Source organism: Rhineura floridana, chromosome 2 (genome assembly GCF_030035675.1).
Source record: "Rhineura floridana isolate rRhiFlo1 chromosome 2, rRhiFlo1.hap2, whole genome shotgun sequence".
Classification (NCBI taxonomy): domain Eukaryota; kingdom Metazoa; phylum Chordata; class Lepidosauria; order Squamata; family Rhineuridae; genus Rhineura; species Rhineura floridana.
Genome location: NC_084481.1, coordinates 155,275,787 through 155,300,326, shown reverse-complemented (window position 1 = coordinate 155,300,326; position 24,540 = coordinate 155,275,787). Strand labels below are relative to the sequence as shown.

The 24,540-nt window shown below is 43.4% G+C and overlaps 2 protein-coding genes across 5 annotated transcripts in view; both read right to left on the bottom strand.

Annotated features, from left to right (window-relative positions):
- Positions 1–3,028, bottom strand: part of MAPK8IP1 (mitogen-activated protein kinase 8 interacting protein 1) — an 87,591-nt gene extending 84,563 nt beyond the window's left edge. Inside the window, exon 1 of one of the 2 annotated variants that reach the window (XM_061610860.1) lies at positions 2,448–3,028. In XM_061610860.1, the coding sequence (XP_061466844.1) occupies positions 2,448–2,533 (86 nt within the window). In that variant the 5' untranslated portion in view covers positions 2,534–3,028. The remainder of the gene's footprint in view (positions 1–2,447) is intronic. The other variant, XM_061610862.1, reaches the window with a different exon arrangement.
- Positions 3,029–8,999: 5,971 nt separating this feature from the next.
- CRY2 (cryptochrome circadian regulator 2) overlaps positions 9,000–24,540 on the bottom strand; it is a 49,946-nt gene continuing 34,405 nt past the window's right edge. The window contains exons 9-12 of one of the 3 annotated variants that reach the window (XM_061610855.1): positions 24,187–24,389; positions 18,760–18,849; positions 14,417–14,556; positions 9,000–11,121 (exon numbers count right to left, since the gene is read on the bottom strand). In XM_061610855.1, the coding sequence (XP_061466839.1) occupies positions 11,104–11,121; positions 14,417–14,556; positions 18,760–18,849; positions 24,187–24,389 (451 nt within the window). In that variant the 3' untranslated portion in view covers positions 9,000–11,103. Of the gene's footprint in view, positions 11,122–14,416; positions 14,557–17,942; positions 18,138–18,759; positions 18,850–24,186; positions 24,390–24,540 lie in introns of those variants that run through there. The other 2 variants (XM_061610856.1, XR_009760658.1) reach the window with 2 other exon arrangements.

Sequence of the window (24,540 nt, the reverse complement as noted above, 5' to 3'; positions counted from 1 at the left end):
TTCTGAAAACAGGGGCACACGACACTAGTCAAACCCCACCCCTTTTTACTGTAAAACCTGATGGAAGCAGCTTAAGTACATTTTTTAAAATTTGCTTCAAAGAGATTTCACAACTGATCAGCAGATCAACCCATTCCCTATCCAACAGAAATGCTTTGCTGTAGATGACTAGTATGCTCACAGCCTAAATGTACCTGTTTTCATCCAGCAGGGTTGCTCTGCTATTAATGAAGGTAACACGGAATATTCTAGTGAAGACTGCCCCACCACTGTGGCAATGTGTTGCCATTTTGTGACTTTCTTGTCCCACTTTTTCCCCTAAATTTTGTTGTGCTTTTTTTCCTCTCGAGATCAGGATGCCTTTCCCCCTATTTTTTTAAGTGACACACAAACACACACTCCAAGTATGGCTACCCTGTTGCAGCAAAGCTCTTTGCTTTGAAGTGCTGGAAGTTGCTCTACTAGTACTGGATCAGAACTAGAATGAAAAAAGCATCCTTTTGTCATTTGGAAAGGCTGTAAGAAAGTTTATGATCACTTGTAAAAAGGTGTTCTCAAATATTAAGCTTCTGAAAGCTCAAAATGATGAGAAATATTAAAGCCCTATACTGTTACATACTTCATACTTCATCCACTAGCATCATCACTGTCTGAGGCATGGTTTTATTTGAAGGAACCTTGTTTACTCATTGCTGTTTATGGCAAGCATTCTCCATAATGTATGGAGAACCCTGTCCTGAGGGCAACATTATAATTTTTCTGGTCCTTCCTAGCACTAACATTTAAATTAAAAGAAGACACACAGAACCAGCAGAAACTTAGGCACAAAACAGGTTCTATAAGTAATACAGAGAATCTGATCTTTACAGCATCCAAACCATCATCTAAAACAGTTACACCAGAGAGTTCATTTTCCTCCATCCTGAGCTCTCTAAACAGTCTTGCAATCAATTCAAGTCAAAGGGACTCTAAACCCTTGCAATATGAATAATCTATCACAGATTTTGCCTTCCTTTCCGGCTCAGAAAGCATTTCACTCTGCAATGCATACCAATGAGGAAGCATATCTAATTATTAGAAACCAGGTGATCATATAAATCAGGAAGCATATCTAATTATTAGAAACCAGGTGATCATATACCCATAAAGACAATGATACCCATCTCCACAAAATCTTTTTTAAAACACCACCACCACCAAACAATAAGAAGCCAGACACAAACAGTTGCATGAACAAATAGGGAGGTGCTGACCTATTGCCCAGATGGAACCTACAATTCAGTAGCAGGAGGCATCACAACCCATCCCTATAACATTACAACCCATCCATGCAATCATAGACAGGTGGTTTAAGGCCCTTCCAATTGCCTGTGCTCCTAGTCTTGGATCCAAAATGGTCTCAAATACATAAGACTTCTCATTCACCAGCTATAAATCTTCCCCAAACCTTCTGCTTTGGTGTTCAGTTTCAGCAGGACAGTTTTGCAGGTGTCCATATTTAAGGGAATATTATTTTTTCTGAGGAGATTGGTGTGGGGAGGAAGTATTGATCTTTAGGGAGTAGGAAAGCTTTATATGGAAGTCTATGAGGGAAGGATGGGAACAGCGTGATAATATTTAGGTGGGGCTGTGTGTATATTGTGGGGAGCCTGGTGTAATGCTGTGGCACAGAGGCAGGATCAGCAGGAGATGGTGCAATCAGCAGTTTACTGGGGATGGAATGTGTGCAGAACCATTTAAATGTCAGTCATATTCAGGGAAGCATAAAGATCAATCCTTCCTAGGTCCTCCCCCCCCCAAAAAAGCAGAAGGAAAAGCACCTTCTCCTCTTTTTTGTATGAACTGCTGCTGTTCTAAAGTCAGCTTGACTCCCTTTACCTCTTCCAAGAGCCATGGGTGGACCATGGTCAGATACCCCACCTGTTCCTGAAGGATTGAGGGGATGCACTACTGGCACCCACCTGCTGGATGATGGCTTATGATGTCACAGCAAGAAATAAAGGGGAGAGCTGGATGGATGGTTGTACACTCCACCTGCCCCCCACACTCCTAAACTGCTACCTCCTTGGGAATGTATCAGAAATGTGGTGCATCAAAACGGACCTCCACTTCTCCTTGCTGATCTCCCCCTGTCATCTTATGAGCTGGGGATAGGAATAGGCTTCATGTACCCAAAGCCTTGCAATAAAATAGCAGGCTGATATAATTGGGGATGGCCAGACCTTGCTCTCTAGGCAATCGCCCCACACAGAATAAAGGTGGAAGGGCGTTCAAGTGTGCGTGTGAGGAGGGTGAGCCCTAAAATGCAGGAGGTGGACAAGAGGTGGTAGTAGTAGTAAGGTATGGCAGGGCAGAGGCTGTTATCTCTCCGCCCCATTACTACTCCTGCGGCTAAGGATCTCCTTCGCAGAGCCCCAGGTGGTTGAGATGGAGGAAAGCTCTGGTACCTGAAATTGGGGGGCGAGGCGATGTGCAGCCCCAAGAACGGCGAGGATCCGGTCGGGGACGTGGCTCCTTTCTCTCTCTCCGCCATTCTCCCTCTCCATGCAGGCGGGAAGGAAGGGGGAGGGGATGCTGCTGTGAGGCAGGCGGGCGAGCAAGGCGAAGGGAGGATTCAGCAGGGCAACCAGGCAGCGATTATTTACCGGACAGGACGGCAGGTGGATGCGATGGGGATGAAGAAGAGTGAGCGGGAAGTCGGGGGTCGGAGGGTAGAGGTGCGAGCGGGAACAGGCGCTGCTCAAAGCCTTAGCAGGACTCCACCTCAGCGGCGGCAGCTGCAAGACAGATGTCGTCCCCACCCCCGACTGGATGCAGCAGCCCAGCCAGCCAATGCTTTCCCTTCTCTTGCCAGGGGAACTGCTGCAACTGCAACAGCAGCAGGTGAAGCAGGCCGCTCGGACGCCCCCACCAGAGAAAGCCCGCCAAGTGGCCTGCAAAGGGACGAAGCAAAAGCCGCCTGAGGCAGAGAAGAGGCGTCAAGGCGGGTAGAAGGCCAGTAGGGTGGGGTTTCCAGGGTGGGGAAGCGGGAGGAGGAGCTCGCCGAGAGTGGCAGGGAAGCAGGTGGGAGCGGGAGCTGGGCGACGCCGGAGAGAGCAGTTGCCCTGGCAAAACACGCACGCACAAAAACCCGGCAACACACTAGAAAGCCGCCTAGCGTAGGTGCAAGGCGCCGGTCCCCTTCTGCCTGCCATATACAGTATCCCCATTATGTGAGGGCTACTTTGTAATGAAGGGCGGCTGGTAAGTTTCGTTCACAAATCAAGTAAATAAATAAATCGCCACCAGCGTACATCCATTGCACGTTACAGAGGAACAAGAACAACGAGAGTACGCACAAGAGTCTCTGCCCCCACAGAGCTTACATTACACATTCAGACTGTGGGAAAGCAGGGGAAGAGGCTCAAACAGCAAGGGCCGAATCTGAGGAAATTCACGGGGATTTAGGTCATGTTCGAGGATGCAGACCATCCAGACATCTTTTTTACTGTGCATTAATGATAACATACTACTTCGTGCATATCCCATAGCTGCCATCCTGTAACTTTGCATTCCACAGGAGGGAGGGTTGTCACGCTTTTGTTGCCCTAGAGCACGAGTGTTCTTTCAGATGGCAATAATACAACAACACTGGGGAAGCATTGCAGAACAAATAATGAATGTATACTGTTCTGTTCAATTTGGAATGGTTTTATCTGTTTTTATAATTTATAATTTTGTATTATGTTGTAATCCATCATGGCATCTTCTAGTGAAGAGCAGGAAAGAAATCTTATAAATAAATCCCCTCCTTTCTGCCAAGGAATTAAATTCTTCTGTCTTTCATAATCACAACACCTTAAGAGTTAGGGTTAGGAGCATGAGAGAGTGGCCTAAAGGTGAGCTCAGTATGGGATCAGAGCCTGGCTCTACACTGTCCTTATCCAACATTCTAACCACAGCACTACGCAGGTACTCTGGAGGAACCTTTGAGAGAGAAGGTGGAAAGGAAGCATTATGTAAAGCCTCCGGGAGAAAATTTCAGGTGCCAAGAAAGAGTAAGAGAACGTAGGTGGGTTCTAAAGAGGATAGGAGGAAAATTTAGACAGTGATATGCAAAGATAAGACTTGAAGAAAAGCCACAGACCACACTAAACAGTGAGGACAAGAATTTCATGCTAGATGGCAGATGGGATGGGTAGCCAGTGTAAGAACCAGAGGAAAGGTGCCACTGGCCCAGATGACAATATGTGTGAATTATTCAAAATGAAAGCCCTCCATCACGTTTCAAGAGCCCAGAATAGAAAAAATATTGAAAGCATCATAAAAGCCACAATCCTGCTTCAATAAAAGTCCGCTATATATTTTTGTTAGCTATGCATTTGGCCACCTCTTGTACAATACTGTAACCAAATTTTGTATGATGGTTCCCAAGATCAAGATTTTCATCTGTTTGGTTACAACTAGATACCATTTTGAATCAAGATGACAGACTGAGCCTTTCAAAACTGCACTGGTTTTAACCACTGCTTTTAAAACTGCACTGCACTGATTCTTAGAATTCCTGAGCAAGGCCAGGCACGAGGCTGCTAGTTGTAAAAAACATGGCCATAGTAATGTTACACACCTCCTCCAATCTCTGAGCGGTGAGATTTCAGGGGTCCCTGTGCTCCTCCAGGGTTTGGTTTCCTTTGGGAAGGTCAGTGGAGACTGCGGTGTCTTTATGAAATATGGTTTGTTTATTTACACACATTCCAACCTGAGCTTCAGAATGGAGGGGTTCAAGGCATCAGCAGTCTAATATCCAGCTTTTCCATCTGGGTTGCAGGAGGCACCCCAAAGGCCATGGTGCAGAGAGCCAGTCTCTCTGCCTGCTTTCCAGTCCCCAGCAACTCTCTAGGCCCAACTAAAAAACACACAACACTCCCAGGCTCCAGGGGGGGGGGGGGAAGGCTCTCCTGAAGAGTTTCAATGACAAAAGGATCTTCCTGGCCAATTCAGCAGTTGCTGAATTATCTTACCTGGCCACTCTATTTAATTAACAAAGGAGATTCATCCGGCTAGCAGAGCCAGCTCCCAGGCATAGGATTCCAAATCAGAGGCTGGAAAGGGGACCCACAGGAATCATCCATTCCAACCCCCATGCTCGTAACAGTAATTTATATAACAGATGGGAAATCTGTAGCCCATGGCCTAATTTTAAAAGCCCTTTGCAAGCAAGCAAATTGGAATCTCTGAAGAGTAATCTGTCCTCCCAGGGCAGCCTTCTGGGCAGGGAGGAAAAAGGACGGAGAGAAGGGTTAGCCTCACTCACTTTTGACTTCAGCCCATCAGCAAGCAGCCCCCCATACAATTGCTCCCCTTCCCAGAATGCCGACCTTGACAGCAAAGATTGTCCACCACCCTCCGCTTTATATAATAATGTACACAAGTTGAAGAATTTTGCAGATCTTATCCTCTGCATCCTCCTACTTGCTTCATACCTACCCTGTCAGTTTGCCACAAGCTTTAGCTGTGAAGGATTCTTTTGCAATTTTAATAGTTGCTTGAAAGGGGAAAAAAACAAGCAGGCGTAGCTTCTTTCATTGAAGATAAGGTTCAGTATAAAATGCTTTCCCATTTCTTCTCATATAGTATATACACCTACTCACTTAGGTGACCACTTCATGCATCTAGCAAAGTGGATTCCAGCTCCCATAAGCTTAGGCCACAATGCATTAGTCTTTAAAGGTGGCTCAAGATTGTTTGGTTATGTGGCTGCTGAACATCTTAGCCAATTCGTACCAAACATAGGTAAAGAAGCCCTCATAGGGTTGGGAGTCCCAAAGAAGGGTGGGATATAAATTTAATTAATAAATAAGATGAGAAATGGAGGACACTATATGTAATCAATCAATGGGTTACTTTAATCCAGGGAAGATTTAAACCCATTTCAGGTTTATCAACACCTCACAGGATCCCTTAATATATGTACAGTACCACATTAAGTATCTAAATACTCCTATGCCTTAATCTTAATTTTCCTGTTCTAAATTTAATTTCAAATACGGTACTTCAGACTTTTCTTGTTAGATCCTCATTCTCCAGATTTTTGTTCTGACCTTTCCTGTGTAGAAGAGATAGGTAGTTTGATATTTAGAATACTTGATTTCAGCTAGTGTTTTTTACCTTCTCTGGAGCATATAGTTTATGAATATTCTGTGCTCAACTTATCTTACAAATGATTTAAAAACCCACCCTTGTTCTGTAAAATCTATTTAACTAAGGAGCTGTTTTTCATTTGACCAGATGGATTTGTCAGACAAAACTCTTAAAAAACCCCACTCCAAACCCTTTCATCTGCCAGACAAGCAGTTGCATTGGATATGGTTAATCAATCATTTGCTACTTCACAATGACCTAGAAGGGCTATTAATTGTGCAAGTTCAGCAGTGTTTGCCGTATTTGTAATACTGGGAACCTATTCATTTAGACTCCATTCCAGAAAGATGAAATATCACTGCTGATCTTACAGTTATTCTAGGGCAAGGGATGATTTGGTGGCGGAAGCAATTCTAATTATGTTTTATCATTCTTCTACCCATGACTGAGCAACCAATTAATACTTTCACACCAAGTTCAGATTAGGCTCATAGGTTGTTACTTGTTGCTTCTGTAATTACCAGCACCAGCATGCCATCCTGTAAAAATGCAATCTGCAGCCTCCAAGGGAAGTGGCAAAAAACCCATGTTTTGGCTAGAACAGAATAGTTTGCAGAATTTCTTATGGGGATCAATATCAGCAGCAGTCCATATGCAGGCTGTGGGCAGCAAACAACAAACCTGATCTGTATGCCAGAATGAATTTAAGCAACATTCATTATTTCTAATATTTGAAGCTCAATCCCTCTCAGTACAGCTGGAAAAATATTCCTACAGTCTGCAGCCAAGTCTATAAATTATTTTATTTATTATTTGATTTATATCCTGCCCGTCCTCCCAGCAGGAGCACAGGGCAGCAAACAAAAACACTTTAAAACATCATAAAAACAGACATTAAAATACATTAAAGCAAAACAACTTTAAAAACATTTTTTAAAAGCTTTGAAGATTTTTTTTTAAAAAAAGTTTAAAAAACATTGTTTTTTAAAAAAGGTTTAAAAGCATATTAAAAAGCGATCCAACACAGAAGGAGGCTGGGATAAGGTCTCAACTTAAAAGACTTGTTGGAAGAGGAAGGTCAATAGGTGCCGAAAAAATAATATAGTGCCTGTCTAATATTTAAGAGCAGGGAGTTCCACAGGGTAGGTGCCACCACACTAAAGGCCCATTTCCTATGTTGTGCAGAATGAACTTCCTGATAAGATGGTATCTGCAGGAGGCCCTCAGCTGCAGAGCGCAGTGATCGACTGGGTGTATAAGGGATAAGACGGTCTTTCAGGTATCCTGGTCTGAAGCTATATAGGGCTTTGTACACCAAAACTAGAACCCTGAACTTGGCCCAGTAGCAAATGGGCAGCCAGTGCAATTCTTTCCGCAGTGGGATGACATACTGGCGATACCCTGTCCCAGTGAGTAGTCTCACTGCCGCATTTTGCACCAGCTGCAGCTTCTGGACCAACCTCAAGGGCAGCCCCACATAGAGCACATTACAGTATTCCAGCCTGGAGGTTACCAATGCATGGACAACAGTGGTCAGGCTATCCCGGTCCAGAAACGGCCGCAGCTATCTTACCAGCCAAAACTGGTAAAAGGCACTCCTAGCCACTGAGGTCACCTGGGCCTCTAGTGACAAAGATGGATCTAGGAGCACCCCCAGACTATGGACCTGCTCTTTCAGAGAGCTTACAACCGCATCTAAAGCAGGCAACTGACCAATTATCTGAACTCAGGAACCACCAACCCACAGTGCCTCCGTCTTGCTAGGATTCAGACTCAATTTATTGGCCCTCATCCAGCCCACCACCGAGTCCAGGGAGCAGTCCAGGGCTTGCACAGCTTCTCCCAAATCAGATGTTAGAGAAATAGTGCTGGGTATCAGTGTGCTGCTGACACCTTGCCCCAAATCTGATGACCGCTCCCAAGGGCTTCATATAGATGTTAAACAGCATGGGGGACAAGATGGTACCCTGAAGCACCCCACAGCACAACTGCTAGGGGGCCGAAAGACAATCACCCACCGCTGTTCTCTGAAACTGACCCTGGAGATAGGATCAGAACCACTGTAAAACAGTGCCTCCGATACCCATCTCACCAAGTTGGCCCAGAAGGATACCATGGTTAATAGTATCAAAAACTGCTGAGAGATCAAGTAAGAGTAACAGGGTCACACTCCCCGTCTTTTGTTGCAGGACTAGAGTAAGTATATGCCCATTTTTATTAGTGTATTGAAACAAACACACAATCCTTCCCTGTTTGCCCACCTCCACTTCCTGTGTGTTGAATTTTAGGTGGTAAACTCTCTGGACAGAGACTTGTTCCCTTGTATTCTTTAATGCATTGTGCACACTAATGGAACTAAATTAACTGGTCAGTGTAAAAAGTATGTTTTTTTCCCCATTACTGACCTTTGCCCCATGGCAAGAGGAACACCCTTTTACATCCTAAGCTTCCTTTGTACTCCAGCAAAATTCTTCTTCTTGCATTTGCTTTGTTCTGTTGATTTAAATGCAAAACCTGCAATTTTGTAAAGAATACATTTGGCATATTTCTGGGCACTCTTTGTTGCCAGTACTTAAGCCATGGGTGGCTAATATGTGACTCTCCAGATGTTGTTGGACTCTACTCCCATCAGCCCCAGCCAGTATGGCCAATGGTCAGGAATGATGAGAGCTGTAGTTCAGTAACATCATTCTAGAGGGTCATACATTAGCCACGCCTGACAAAATAAAAAAGAAGCTATGGACACTTCCAGAACTTTGCATTCCATTCCCCTATCTAGAAATTTTCTAGATTAGGCAGTTTTGCTGGCACCAAATACAAGGCAATCAGTTCTAGATTTGCTGGCTTCATTAACAATGAAAATTAACTGAGACAAAAAATACAGGGATAAAGACATTTATAAAACAAGTTAATAGTTACACACAACTGTAAATGCAGGAAAACATTTTAAGGAATAGAAGTCACAGTTTGAATTTGAAGTGTAGAAAGTGCATTTCTTTCCTCTGTGGTAGGGAACAGGACTCACTCCTTCACCACACTTTCAGTCTGGCTTAAGTATTCAGAACACCAAATAATATGAATCGTACTTGGTTTTCGTCTAGGGAGGAACCAGAAATGATGGCTTAGGAAGTAAGGACACCCAACAAGAGGGCTGAAGAGGTAATCTGTTTTGTTTGGGAAATGTGTCCAAGGGTTTCATAGAAACATTACTGAAAGTGGTTTTTCACATGCCTCCTAATTAGAATGACACCTTGAAGACATGGGGAAACTGTGTCACCAAGGCTATTCACCTTCTCAACATTCAATGGTCTAAGGTCCATGCCTCCCATCTTAACAGATTCAGTCTCTAATAAGAGAGTAGACTATTTGGGCATTATATAACTCCATATAACTGCTGAGAATCCATCTGTGATAACATTCCTGGAATCTAACCACAAACAAGATTGAAGTGCTTTACACAGAAAAAATTACTCAGGACAGCTCGTTGCACTGTATGAAACAATATCTTCCCACTGGGAGGGGGCCAGGAACCCTGCAAAGGTTACACTGAAAACAAATCAAGAAAACATGATCAATAATCTGAAGGAGCTATGATGTTGGCTGGCTACAATTCCAAGTACTCTTTAAGGTGAAGGCAAGGCATGCGGTACAGGAATTGAGGTGTACTTAAAAAAAGATGCAAATACATTGCAACCTACAGCTGGGAAAAAGGGACCAACCACATCAGAAGGGGATTGCTGGCAAAACCCACACAGAAAAGGTCTTTTCACTTAATCCCAGTGACACGTTAACTCCACACAGTTCACAACAGACTTTAACCAATCCATGTCATGAATGTCTTGCTGTAAGAGGAGAAATTCCAGGCTGTAAGGAGGTCAGAAAATGTCTTCAAACTAGACTTAGCTTCTGGGCCACTCATAAAAAGAAGTTCACACAAGTAGGACTGTTATACTGTTTTTTAAAAATTGCTAAATTTTCTCCAGAAAATCAGTTTTGTGATCTTATAAATTATGCAAATGAAGTGCATATGCAATCTCTGATTTTGTATAATTTATTTCGCTTCTGCTACTCATGGGGAGAGAAAAGAAGCTATGTAGAGGACTGAAGTTACATTTTCTGACCTCAAAAAATCTCATTCACAACCATCTGGCTTCTGAGAGGTCACCAGGCATTATGTACATACTTCCACGTATGTCTTGCAACCATAAGGAAACTTGCTTTTGTAAAAAAACTGAAATCTGAAGGTTTTTATGGAACAAAGTTCTGTAACCATTCCTATACTCTTGCAGAATTGCAACACAGAGCCCTTCCCATAGGAAAATCATGTGTCTAGAACACCTCTTTTCAACATCATTGAACAGTCATGAAGATTATGTGGCGGAAAAAGCATAGTGGACCTTCTCACCTAACATAATAGTTACTGCCATTCTCACCATCCAACTATGTCACTATTTCTGTCCTAAGTCAAACTGGTCATCGCTGTTACTACACTGTCCCTTTATAAACCAATACATGCTACCCTTGTGGCAGTCTACATGGTGTTACCCCTGTTTGAATGTCAGAGACAGTACCTGGAGTGTTTAATAGGTGCAGCTCTGGAACTATGTTTAGCACCATGAAATATTTTGCATGGTTCATCCCAATACCCATTAATAAGTGATGAGTGAACACTAAATAAGAGATGCTTTGGAGCAACAAGGGGATCCCACCTGAGGAAACAGGTTATTTACTCAGGAAAGAGCAAGTCTTACTTAATTTCTTTTCTTAGCTGATTCCAAGTGTATTTCAGGAAAGCCAGAGATTTGTTCTCCAGGGCTTTTGCTTATCAACAAAGTTTGTTCATTGCATCCTGTACTTGTGTGGAATCTTTGTTACACATTAATACACTTGACAAGTAAAGGTGTTGGTCAATGTTCTGATCCGTCTGGCAGAAATCCTTCTTTGCTACTGAAGTGCACATTTCAGGACATGATTTTTGCCTTGTCAGTTACTCATTTCAGGCTGTAAAGAAATGAAAGAGCACAAAGGTTAATTTTCTCTTCCCCTCACACAATACAGCCCCCTGAAAAGCAGGTGATCAACCACAGGGAGCTGGAGTGGGAGATCAGGAGAACTCAGAAGGCTGTCTGCACAAGCAGAAATGCTTTTTCACTTACACAAGACACCTCTGGATCCAAGTCACTTAGACCAAGGAAACCTGGATTCATATGTCGACTAATCAACACAGCTCAAAGAATGGCTTTGGGCAAATTAATGCTTCTCAACCTACTTCACAGGGTTCTGGTGAGGGCTGAAATGGAATAAATTCCATGCATGCAACCTTTGAGGAAGGACAATGTATGTATGCATGCGCTAAGCACATAAGATTCCTTTAGGAAGATAGAGAATAAAGACTAAGCTGCTGGAGAGATAAAATGTTTTCACTGCAGAAAAGAGAAAGTGGATGCTAGCTCTCAATAGGATTATTAACATGAAAGACTCAAAACTACAGTGATGCCCTCTGCCAACTAGTCAGTCAAGTTCTATAGCTTGACAAGATCTCAGAGACACTTCTAAATGAAAGAGGTCAGTCACATACAGGCTTACTGTCCAGGTTGGTGTTTTTTTTGTCTATCACAACTAAAAAATAATTTCAGTTGGGATTCTTAAAGTACCTAGAAATTTAGATTCAGCATAAGATCTTACTTTGGAGTCACCATAAAAATAAAAAACCCTCATTTTCTAATAAAAATTGAAATTGCTGAAAGATTTTCAATACCAAGGCATCTACAACATCTCCTCCTCCCTCAATCTGGCCAAACAAAACAACAAACAATGCTTTCTTCTTGTTCTGAAGAGTATTTGCAATTTTAAAACCTCATATCCCAAAAACATAAAAATTACCAGCTGGGGCAAGTGTTGCCATGACTTATTTGGTCAACTTCTCCTTTAATTATTGTTATTATTATTATTATTTATTGAATTTATTAGTTGCCCATCTGGCTGGCTGTCCAGCCACTCTGGGCGACGTACAAAATAGGCATACAATACCTAGACATTAAAAATCTAAAAACAATGAAGATAAAATCTAGCCAACCCCAAAATCCTGCCTGAAGAACCAGGTCTTCAAGGCCTGGCGGAAACTCATCATGGAAGGGGCATGGCGGAGATGATTTGGGAGGGAGTTCCACAGGGTGGGGGCCACAATTGAAAAAGCCCTCTCTCTAGTCCTCACCAGTTTGGTTGTTTTGACTGATGGGATGGAGAGAAGGTCTTTTGATCTTGTTGGGCGGCATAGCTGATGATGCTGGAGGTGCTCCTTTAGATAGACTGGGCCGAAACTGTATAGGGATTTAAAGGTCAAAACCAACACCTTGAATTGGGCCCGGTAAGCAACTGGTAACCAGTGCAACTCTTTTAGCACTGGAGTGATATGATCTCGCCAGTGGCTGCCTTTAATCAGGCGTGCCGCCGTGTTCTGTACCAGTTGCAGCTTCCAGACCGTTTTCAAGGGTAGAAAGCATTACAGTAGTCTAGGCGAGAGGAGACCAGGGCATGTACCACCGATGGGAGCAGATGATTGGGAAGGTAGGGGCACAGCCTCCGTATCAGATGGAATTGATACAGCACTGCCCGGCTCACAGCCAAAACCTGAGGTTCCATGGACAGTTGGGAGTCAAGAATGACCCCCAGGCTGCGGACCTGGTCTTTCAGGGGCAACTGTACCCCATTGAACACCAGGTCCAAATCCCCTAACCTTTCCTTGTCTCCCACAAACAGTACCTCGGTTTTGTCAGGGTTGAGCTTCAGCTTATTCCTTCCCATCCAGCCACTCACCGATTCCAGGCACTTGGATAGGGTTTCTACAGCCAACCTCGGTGAAGATTTAAATGAGAGACAGAGCTGCATGTCATCCGCATATTGGTGACACTGCAGCCCAAATCTCCTGATGATAGTCCCCAGTGGCTTCATATGGATGTTAAATAGCATCGGGGAGAGGATGGAGCCCTGTGGCACCCCACAAGTGAGAGGCCAAGGGTCCGAAACCTCATCTCCCAATGCTACTCTTTGGTACCTATCAGAGAGGAAGGAATGGAACCACTGCAATATAGTGCCCCCTATGCCTAACCCCTCCAGGCGATCCAGAAGGATACCGTGGTCAATGGTATCAAAAGCCGCTGAGAGGTCCAGGAGGACGAGGAAGGTGCACTCACCCCTATCCAACGCTCTCCTCATATCATCCACCAAGGCTGTTTCAGTCCCATGTCCAGGCCTGAAACCCGACTGTAATGGATCCAGATAATCCGCTTCCTCCAATTGTGCTTGCAACTGCTTCGCCACCACCCACTCAACCGTCTTGCCCAAGAATGGTAAGTTTGAGATTGGGCGAAAGTTGTTCAAATCTTGGGGATCCAAGGAGGGCTTCTTTAAAATTGGTTTTATTACTGCCTCCTTGAGGACTGATGGCACTACACCCTCTTCCAAGGACACATTTACCACTGCCTTGATCCCCTCGCCCAGACTGTCCTTGCAGCTCATAATGAGCCACGACAGGCAAGGGTCAAGTAAGCAGGTGGTTGGCCTTAAGGTTAACTTTCAATACCATTAAGCACAGTACATAACTTTGGATTCTGATGTTACAATGAGGTCTGTTCTAGTAAATAAGAAGTAGCTTTATTAAAACAAAACATTAAAATAAAATAAAATGTTCTTAACAATATTAGTGACTTGCACTTTTTCTCCTTGCTGCTTTGTAAAACTTTTTCCAGCATTGGGAGCTTGCTCAATTTGCTACAGCGGTAGATAGCTTTTAAAGCTTTTTTTAAAGAGACGTTTTTAAAGATATTTTAATATATTTTAATGTCTGTTTTTATTATGTTTTATGGTGTTTTTGTTTGCAGCTTCTACTGGGAGGAACGGCAGGATATAAATTTTATTATTACTACTACTACTACTACTACTACTACTAGCAGCTCCACTTCGGATGCTGCAAAGCAACATAGAGATTAGGAAGGCAAATTGCTTGAACTACTTCATGTATGTTGGGCTCCCTTCAGAATGACACTGATCATGTCATGTCCAGGGTGTGTGGCTGGCACACATTATTATCTAGAGGGCAGAGCCAGCTGGGTGCATTCTAAAGAACTAGCCCCTTCATTTGTTTGGCGTTGGACCCCGCTGAAGTCCTTGTCCAAGGATGGCAGTTGCCAATGCCAGTCCTGATCCTACAGGTGTAATAATGGGTGAAACACAGTCAAGGAGCAGAAATGCAAGTTACTTGATGGGCACTTGTCTCGAGGGTATGCTAGCTACTCACATGCACAAGTTCTTGCTGTAGGTCCTTTGGAATTTGCAGAGCCATAACTTTGGCTCGTTTGTACAGCTCTTCACTGTGTTCCTCCACAACATCATGCTTCCGTTTCGGAGAAGTCTGGCCACAGTGTGACTGCCTTGGTGCTACAAAAGAGTCAAGAAAAACCACTAGGACATGCCTCTGTTTCCAAAGCCCCAAATATTGTTGTCTAAGCATACAAGTATTTACAACATTGGGTGGAAGATACAGGCAGTAACTGAGAGGAAAAATGCAATACAGGCATACCCCGCTTAACGTCGCTTCACTTAACGTCGTCTCGCTATAACGTACCATACCCCACTTTAACGGTACGCGCTTCGCAATAACGGACACTGACGGAACTTGCGTTCCACATGCCACGTGCGTTGCGAAGCGTTGTCTTCTTAGCGATCTGAGCGGAGCGATTGAGCAATCTAGCGACCTGAGCAGCTGCTGCCTTGGAGACAGAACTGTAACCATTTAAATGTAAATCATTTACCTTTAAGTACAGTACTTTACTTTACAGTACCGTAAAGAGCCATCGGAGCTCTGCCTGCCCCGACCTAGGTTGGTGGCGGCAGTGTGTATGTGTGTGTGTGTGTGGGGGGGGGGACCTCGTGCTCTTTAGATCCCCAATTTCATTTTAGATCCCCCTGATTTCATTTTACTGTCCCATTTTATACCTCTCCCTCTCCATTGTCCCATCTGCTTTACTGTAATTGTTTGTGATAAAAAAGTAAAAAAAAAATGTATTTTTGCCTTCAGTACAGTACAGTACTGTATAGTATTACAGTACAGTATATAATGGCAGATACAAAGAAAAGTCATAAATCTACCACCTTAGATATTTATTTATTTATTGCACTTTTATACCGCCCCATAGCCGAAGCTCTCTGGGCGGTTTACAGCAATCAAAAACATTAAAACAAATATACAATTTAAAACACATATTTTAAAAACAATATAAAACACAATTTTAAAATTTAAAACAATATAAAAACAATTTAAAACACATGCTAAAATGCCTGGGAGAAGAGGAAATTCTTGACCTGGCGCCGAAAAGATAAGTGTTGGCGCCAGGCACACCTCGTCGAAGAAATCGTTCCATAATTTGGGGGCCACCACTGAGAAGGCCCTCTCCCTTGTTGCCACCCTCCGAGCTTCCCTTGGAGTAGGCACCTGGAGGAGGGCCTTTGATCTTGAACATAGTGTATGGGTGGGTTCGTATCGGGAGAGGCATTCCATCAGGTATTGTGGTCCCAAGCCGTGTAAGGCTTTATAGGTCAAAACCAGCACCTTGAATCGAGCTCGGAAACATACAGGCAGCCAATGCAAGTGGGCCAGAATCGGTTTTATATGTTCGGACCATCTGGTCCCTGTTACCAATCTGGCCGCTGCATTTTGCACACGCTGCAGTTTCCAAACCGTCTTCAAAGGCAGCCCCATGTAGAGTGCATTGCAGTAACCCAATTTGGAGGTTACCAGAGCATGGACAACTGAAGCCAGGTTATCCCTGTCCAGATAGGGACGTAGCTGGGCCACCAACCGAAGTTGGTAGAAGGCACTCTGTGCCACCGAGGCTACCTGAGCCTCAAGGGACAGAGATGGTTCTAGGAGAACCCCCAAGCTAAAACTGCTCCTTCAGGGGGAGTGCAACCCCATGCAGGACAGGTTGGACATCCACCATCTGGTCAGAAGAACCACCCACTAGCAGCATCTCAGTCTTGTCTGGATTGCCTCAGTTTGTTAGCTCTCATCCAGTCCATTGGTTCAGCACATTGACAGCCTCACCTGAAGAAGATGAAAAGAAGAAATAGAGCTGTGTGTCATCAGCATACTGATGGCAACGCACTCTAAAGCTCTGGATGACCGCACCCAATGGTTTCATGTAGATGTTGAACAGCACGGGGGACAGAACTGACCCCTGCGGAACCCCATACTGGAGAGTATGAAGCTTAAAATGATTAAACTGTCTGATGAAGGTGTTTCTCAAGATGAGATAGGCCGACGGCTAGGCTTCACTCGAACGACAGTTAGCACAGTCATGAGGAGCAAAGAAAAAATTCTTGCGGAAGTTAAGAGTGCTATGCCAGTGAACACAACAAAAATTAGAAAAAGGGATAGCGTTGTTGCAGATATGGAGAGACTCTTAATATTTTGGATAGAAAATCAGGTTCCTGTAAGCCAGGCAATGATTCAAAGTAAGGCCTTAAGCCTATTCAATGACCTGAAGGCTAAGAAAGGTGAGGCAGCGAAGGATGCTGAATTTGTTGCAAGCCGTGGATTGTTTGACAGGTTCAAGAAGAGGTCTAACCTACATAACATCAGAGTGCAAGGAGAGGCAGCTGCTGCAGATACTGAGGCTGCATAAAGCTATCCATGCGACCTTGCCAAAATTATTGAAGAGGGAGGCTACTCCAGAGAACAAATTTTTAATGTGGATGAGACTAGGCTGTTCTAGAAAAAGATGCCTGCAAGAACCTTCATCGCCAGAGAGGAGAAAACAATGCCAGGCTACAAGCCAGCTAAAGAAAGAATAACCCTTCTGTTAGGTGGCAATGCCTCTGGTACCTTGAAACTAAAGCCTATGCTAATTTATCATTGGGAAAACTCTAGAGCTTTAAAGAACTACGTTAAAACTAGACTTCCAGTGCATTGGAGGTCTAATAGAAAAGCATGGGTGACTGCAGCCATTTTCGAAGATTGGTTTGACACCTGCTTTGTACCAGAAGTGAAAGCCTATTGCAGGGACAACAATATCCCTTTTAAAACTTTGCTCCTTGTAGACAATGCTCCTGGCCACCCTCGAACATTAAATGAACTGAACCCTAACATTCAAGTGGAATTCCTACCACCGAATACCACCTCACTCCTGCAGCCTATGGATCAATGGGTCATAGCCACCTTCAAGTTGAACTACTTGAAAAGAACCTTCAGCAAGTGTATTGCAGCAATAGAAAATTAAGAGGGGACAAGGCAAGAAGTCCTAAAGAAATTCTAGAAAAGCTACAACATCCTGGATTGCATCGAAACTATAAGAGATGCTTGGAATGACATCAAGGAAACAACAATGAAAGGGGCCTGGAAAAAAATATGCCCACAGTTATTTGATGATGTCGAAGCCTTTGAAGATCCTGTAGCTGATGTTACTGAAAATATTGCAGAGATGGCAAGGCAGTTAGAGCTGGAAGTGGAGGCAGAAGATGTTGCTGAACTTATGGCGTCCCATACTGAACCCCTCAGCAATTAAGATCTTCTTGAACTTGAAGAGGAGAGAGAGGAAGAAAATGTGCCGGATGAGACCATGGAACAGCCTGAAGGCCTAACTTCAAAAGTTCTCTTGGAAGCTTTCCGTCATCTTGATAGCGCCATGGCTCTTTTTGAAAAGCATGACAGGGACTTTGAAAGAAATTCCAAAGTCAATGCAAACATTTTGGGGGCTTATGCCTGTTACAAAGAAATCTACAGGGAAAAGAAAAGAGCTACAGTTCAAACCTCCATAGACACCTACTTTCTCAAAAGGCCAGCAGCAGCACCCAGTCAATCTCCCAGACCATCAACATCCACTGATCCATCTCTAGCATCGACATCAGCCCCAAGCCCTACTCCTACTTCAGGTAGTCCATCCAAGTCGCCAGCAAGAAAGCGTCTAGCCCTTGATGACTCGACTTATGAAGTAGAAGATATGCCCTCTCCTTCATCCTTCCTGCAATACATGTAAATTTTCGTTCATCCATTTCGCATCTGCCAGCTGACATTAAAGGTAAGCTTACTTTATTTTATTTTGTTTATTTAGTTATAAATGTGTTATTTACATCAGTTATGCCCATATATGACGATTGCAGTGCAGTACATGCATCGATAAGTGAAAAAAAGGTAGTGCTTCACTTTAAGTACATTTTCACTTTACATACACGTTCCGGTCCCATTGTGTATGTTAAAGCGGGGTATGCCTGTACAATGAAGGAACTATAGCCACAGACTCTCTTCATGATTTTATTTCAGATTTTAGCACTGAAAGAAGTACTGATAGTTTTTTCTTCAGACCTGAGCAAGAATTAGAAGAGTCTTGTCAGCAGTTCATTCTGGCTTCTCTTTAAAATTTCTCTCAAGCTGCCCCATGTCTGGGCAGGCTTCATGTACAGAACAGCGTAGAAAAGATTTGCTCATTCACTTAAATCTTACAGAACTTCTGGAAACAACACCTCACTCAACTCCCAAACTAGGCTCCACCATCTCCATCCCTTGTGGAACTAATTTAACAGCCATATAGAATCTCCAGGTTCCTACTGAAAGGTTCATATAGTATATAGACAACGCCTGCTCACTTGTACTGATGCAGCTTCCTTGGTTTGTGGAAGGGTCTGTAACGGGGTTGCTGAGGTCTTCCATGCTGGAAGGAACAGAGGCCAATAAACCTGGAAAAAGTAATGTGAATGTCTCCATTAAAGAACAGGCAACTTTTTATTATGAACTTATTTATATAAGTATTTCTAAACCAACACCTTATTCAAAAGTTTTCACAGCAATGTACAATATAAGCATTAAAACATCATAAAATTATAAAACCATAAAATACGAAACAAATAACCAAGAATGAATCAAATTAATTCTCTAAAAACACTTGGCAAAACAGAAATGTTTTCAGCAGGTGGGGAAAAGATCAGAATTGTGGGTGCCTGTCTGATTTCAACGGGAACAGTGTTCCAAATACTTGTGCCACTGCACCGTAAAGTTTGTGTAGAAACTAAACTGGGTCGGGGAACCTTTGGCTCTCCAGATGTTGCTGAACTACAACTTCCACCAGACCTGGCCATTGTTGCATCCTGGGTCCCAGACCTACAATCCTTCCTGCTCCTTCATGCCTGAAACAGGTGACCCCAAAGATGCCTGCCTCTGCTTTGACCAGTTACCTACTGCACCACAAGCCTCAGCAATCCCACCTTCTCCCTGGAAGTGGCTAATGGGTTGAATGTGGTTTATACCTGTGGGTTTATATGTAGTTATTAGCATTTAGAACCCTGTTTGGTAGCATAGTAAAGACCAAGCACGCATGTGGAATTTTAAATAAACGTTATGATCACAGTATAATTTATAGAAGTTATATTAGTTTTGTTGTTATGTTCCTTCAAGTCACTTACGACTTATGGTGACCCTATGAATCAGCGACCTCCAATAGGATCTGTCATGAACCACCCTGTTCAGATCTTGTAAATTCAGGTCTGTGGCCTCCTTAGTCCTAAACCTAATCTGCTTATCTGCCCATACTAAACCCAATCCACAATAAGACCCAAACACACTATATACCTCATATTAGCCCTGTCTAACTAACTTCAACAACAACAATTCTTTCCACTCCCAACTGTCACTTCTTTCCCTTTTTAAACCTTTCGCTCCCTCCCTTCCCAACCCTTGCAAACACTCCAGTCAATCTCACTCAACATTCTATTAACCTTAACCTAAACACAAGTTAATAGAAATAAACATTGTGCTTTCGTCATAGCCATGCTTGCTAGGGCTGATGGGAGCTGCAATTCAACAACACCTGGTAGTCAAAAGGTTCTCCATCCTTGAACTAATCTAAACTGAAATGTGGGACAGCAAAGAAGGCCTTTCCTGATTATCAAGATGATCTGGCTGGTGTATAAGGCAGTCCTTCAGGTAACCTGGTCTTAAGCCATTTAGGGTTTTACACACTAACAGTAATACCTTGAACTTAGCTTGGTAATGTACTGGCAGCCAGTGCAGAGCTTTCCACTCGTGTAAATACGTTGATGAGGAGGGGGTGTTTTGGCCAAAAGTTGGGCGTTGGCATTCTGTAGTAGCTGCTATGTCTGAACCAACCTCAAGGACTGAATGCACTGCAATAGTCCAGAGGTTACCAAGGCCTGCACCACTGTGGCCAAGCTATCCTGGTCTAGGAATGGCCGTAGCTGGCATACTAGCCAAGGCTGGGATGGGAAGTACTCTTAGCCACTGAAGAAGCCTGTGCCTCCAGTGACGGATCTAGGAGTACTCCCTAGCTATGTACCTGCTCTTTAAGGGGGACTGCAACCCTATCAAGAGCATCTAATCTGCCAATTTCCCAATCTTGGGAACCACTCACTCACAGGGCTTCTGTCTTACCAGGATTCAGCTTCAGTTTACTGGCCCTCAGTCAACCCATCACTGACTCTAAACACTGGTCCAGGAGTTGCATGCCCTCTCCTGATTCAGATGCTACTGAGAAGTAGAGCTCAGTGTTATCAGCATACTGATGACACCTTGCTGAAAGCATCCTAACAATCACTCCCAATGGCTTCAAGCAGATGTTAAAAAGCACTGGGGACAAGGTAGCATCCTAAGGGACTCCACAGACCAAATGCCAGGGGGCTGACAGACACACAAACTCATTCTCTGTGAATGGTCTGCAGGTAGGAGGGGAACCACTGGACTACAGTTACACCAATTCCCACCCCACAGAGCCCGTCCATGAGGATACCATGCTCAATAGTATTTAAAAGCTGCTAAGAGATCAAATAAAGGTAACAGGGTCACACTCCCCTTACCTATCACAATGGTTATCTGTCAGACTTGAAGCCAGAATGAAATGGGTCAAGATAATATCTTTGAAGAATGTCTGTAGTTGTACCACCACAACTCTCTTGATCACCTTGCCCAAAAAAGGAGTATTGCCAACTGGCCAATTATTGTCCAACACAATATGATCTAAGGTTGCCTTTTTATAAGCAGTCATGTAATAGCCTCTTTTAAAGCCAGAGGCATCACTTCTTTTCATAATGAGACATTCACTACTGCCTGAACCCACAGCCAAACATTCCCGGCTAGCTTTTATCAGCCAACATGGGCAAGGGTTGAGAGCACGCACACACAGATGCATACTAACAAGCACCTTGTCCATGTCCTCAGGCAGCATCAACTGAAACTGATCCCACAAATCTGGTTAGATGTAATAGTGCACACTTTATCTGGACTTGCTGTTAACAGAAGTTTCAAGGTCAATGCAAAATTGAGTGATTTTACCCTCGAAGCATTTTACAAATAGGTCACAGTGGGTAACTGAAGGATCTAGTGTAGCCTTTCCCAACCTTTAGGTCTCCAGATGTTGCTGGACTACCCATCAGCACAGCCAATGGTCATGAATGATGGGAATTGGAGTCCAGCAACATCTGGGGACCCTAAGGTTGGGAAAGGCTGATCTAGTGCTTCACTGACTGAAGCAGATGTCAAAAGACCCTGAACAGCCTTAAAAAGCTCGGTGAGACACCTAGTTGAGAATGCAACAGCAGAGAAATGTACCTTCTTTGCTGCACACACTGCCACACATTAGGTATAGTTATGTATATGTAAGTACGTTTGGTCAGCTTCACTCCCAGACTTGCACTATTTGCACTCTAATCACCATCCAACTTGTTTCATAGCCCTTCGTTCCCTGGAATACCAGGTTACTAAAAAGGCTCCACAGCACTGGAAAGGGCACTCAGGAGCGATCATGTTGATAGCCCATCTTATCTTGCCCTTCCACAGAGAGACTAGAGCTTTGACAGCATCACCAGCTCTATAATCTGCAAAGTCCCCAAAGCATCCATCAGTTTCTGTGAGTGGACTATCCAAATGGATCCCCTGCAACAGGAGGTGGTTAGAAGCTGTAATTCCAAATCTCATCATGAAGTAGTCTCACAAAGACAATAGGATAATATTCACTTCCTCCATCTGCCATATTCAGATCATCACCCTCAATACTTGGGACAAAGACCAAATCAAAAGTACCCCCCTGTTCTATGTGTTCAGCCAATGATAACCTGAGACATTCCCCATGGTTGTCATGGAGGCCATGAAGCCCAAGCTGGTCTATCACAGGCAGTCTCAGCACGAATGTTGGAAACATCTAGGAGTACAATCCTGGTTTCTTCCAACACCACAGTAAAGAAGACCAATCAGTTTGGCTAGGAAGCCTGTTGGGCAGCAGGGTGGGTGGTATACCAACAGCATCCCCAGTCTGTCCCCAACATGAAATGCAGGCCCTCCAAACCCATCCCAAGACAAAGTGGCTTCCCGGTAAAAACAGTTGTTTTATGGACCACAGCAACGCTCCTCCTTTAGCCTATGCTGATGCTGATCAGAGTACCCAGGTGGGCAAATATGGGTCAAATCTATTATGCCTAGCTCGCCCACCCAGGTCTCTAAAGTGTGTCAGGTCATCCCCTTCATTTGTAATTAAATCGTGGATGCGAGATCTTACTATAGACCAACCCAGTGTTAAATAACACTACAAGGTTGAGAAACATAGCAAAAGAGTAACCATGGATGTGAGGACATGTGCTTTACAAGGGATGGTATGCAAGCAACGATATCCCTGTCTACAAAGATGAACTGCTTTTCCCCTTTTGCCAACTCTATTGACTATGATCACCGGGATGGGCTGCCCTCCATCCTGTTCTCCAACAGGTTTACCTAATATATGTTATATAGTGAAACACACACACACAAGCTCATGGGTAGCTATGTGGTGCTTTCCTGATGTTGGATTACAAGTCCCATCGTCCATGATCACTGGCCATGTTGGCTGGGGCTGATGAAAGTTGGGAGTGCAAAAACATTTGGAGGGTATTCCATTGGCTACCCCTGCACTAGCTTATACATTTAGTAATATATATTCATTTGGATCAAGATTCACATGGGATTTATTATGTTAATCTCATTGAATCATAAAATATTATGAGTTCGAAGGGATCTATAAGGCCATCGAGTCCAACCCCCTGCTTAATCGAGGAATCAAAGCATACCAGACAGGTGGCTGTCCAAACTGAGTCATGCAACTAATTTACATGTATACCATGAATCTGACAGACACCAAAACAAACCTGCTGAATATGCTTCACTTCTGTGATGTTAATTAAGCAGCAATATTAATCCAATGAAACATAACCTAAAGATTTTAGATTGGGGAAATCATCAGTTAATTGTACTAGAAGATAACAATCATCTAATTTTTCGCTATGAGAACATCAGCTCACAGCTAGACGGCAGTTTTATTTAAATATAATAGCAATAACAGGAAGCATGTTAAGTTGGCAGAATATATGATGAGAAGCGTTACAATGATCCTTACACTCTGGTATTTTTTAGTACTTGCTGCACAATTCTGACCATATACTGAGCATTACATTTTATACTGTTCCTTTCTATCAACGCCAGGTAGATTATATGCCTTTTCTAGAGGCTGTGTTCTACTTGCAGTCAAATATGTTTTACCAATATACAGAGTGGCATTCTTTGCTGCAGTAGCCAGAAAGATTTGTAGCAGATGATCTTTATAGTTTTAATCTGTAAAATTGATCAAATAACAGTATCCTTTGTTTTTCTGGAAGGTCCTTTTATTCTGTATCTTCTGTATTTTATGCAGGAAGGTTTATGTCATCGTATTTTTTGTTTCCTGTTAAAGCTATATTGTTATGACCAAGGGTCACAGTATAAAGTCAGAGTCTTAATTTTTAATAGCTTATGCCTTTCCATTTCCATGTGTGCTACACATAATGGGTCCTCATAATGAATTCTGTTTCAGTTCGGAACAAATTCTATCTCTAGTTTTTCTACCATTACAGCTACTATGCAAAGCAATTCATGGTCTGCTAAGAGCACTGACCCAGATTCCTAGCAGAAGCTATTTCTACTTTGTAAAGACTGAACTACATTTGATCAGCTTAGATTCTATAATACAACTCAAAAACATGATATTAGTATTCAGTATTTACACAGGCCTCTGTAGCGTGAGAGCTGCTGGTAGATCTGTTTCATGCGCTCTATGTTCATTCGGCTGGTCTCTGCATGGTTCACCATGGGTTTGGGATAGTCTATCCCAATGATACATTTTGCTGCCTTTTGCACAGTCTCAGGAGCATTCCAGGGCTCGTAAATGTAGCGGGAGGGAAAACCTTTCAACTTGGGAAGATATCGCCTGCCGGACAAAGTGAGCAAGACCTTCATTTAACATTGTAAACAATTTATATAGGCAGTCAACTGCCCCAATTACAAAAGGAGACAGGTCTGCATTCTTGTTTTTTGCATTTGTCTCACTCTCCAGCCAAAAAGGCTCTGAGAGCAACTTA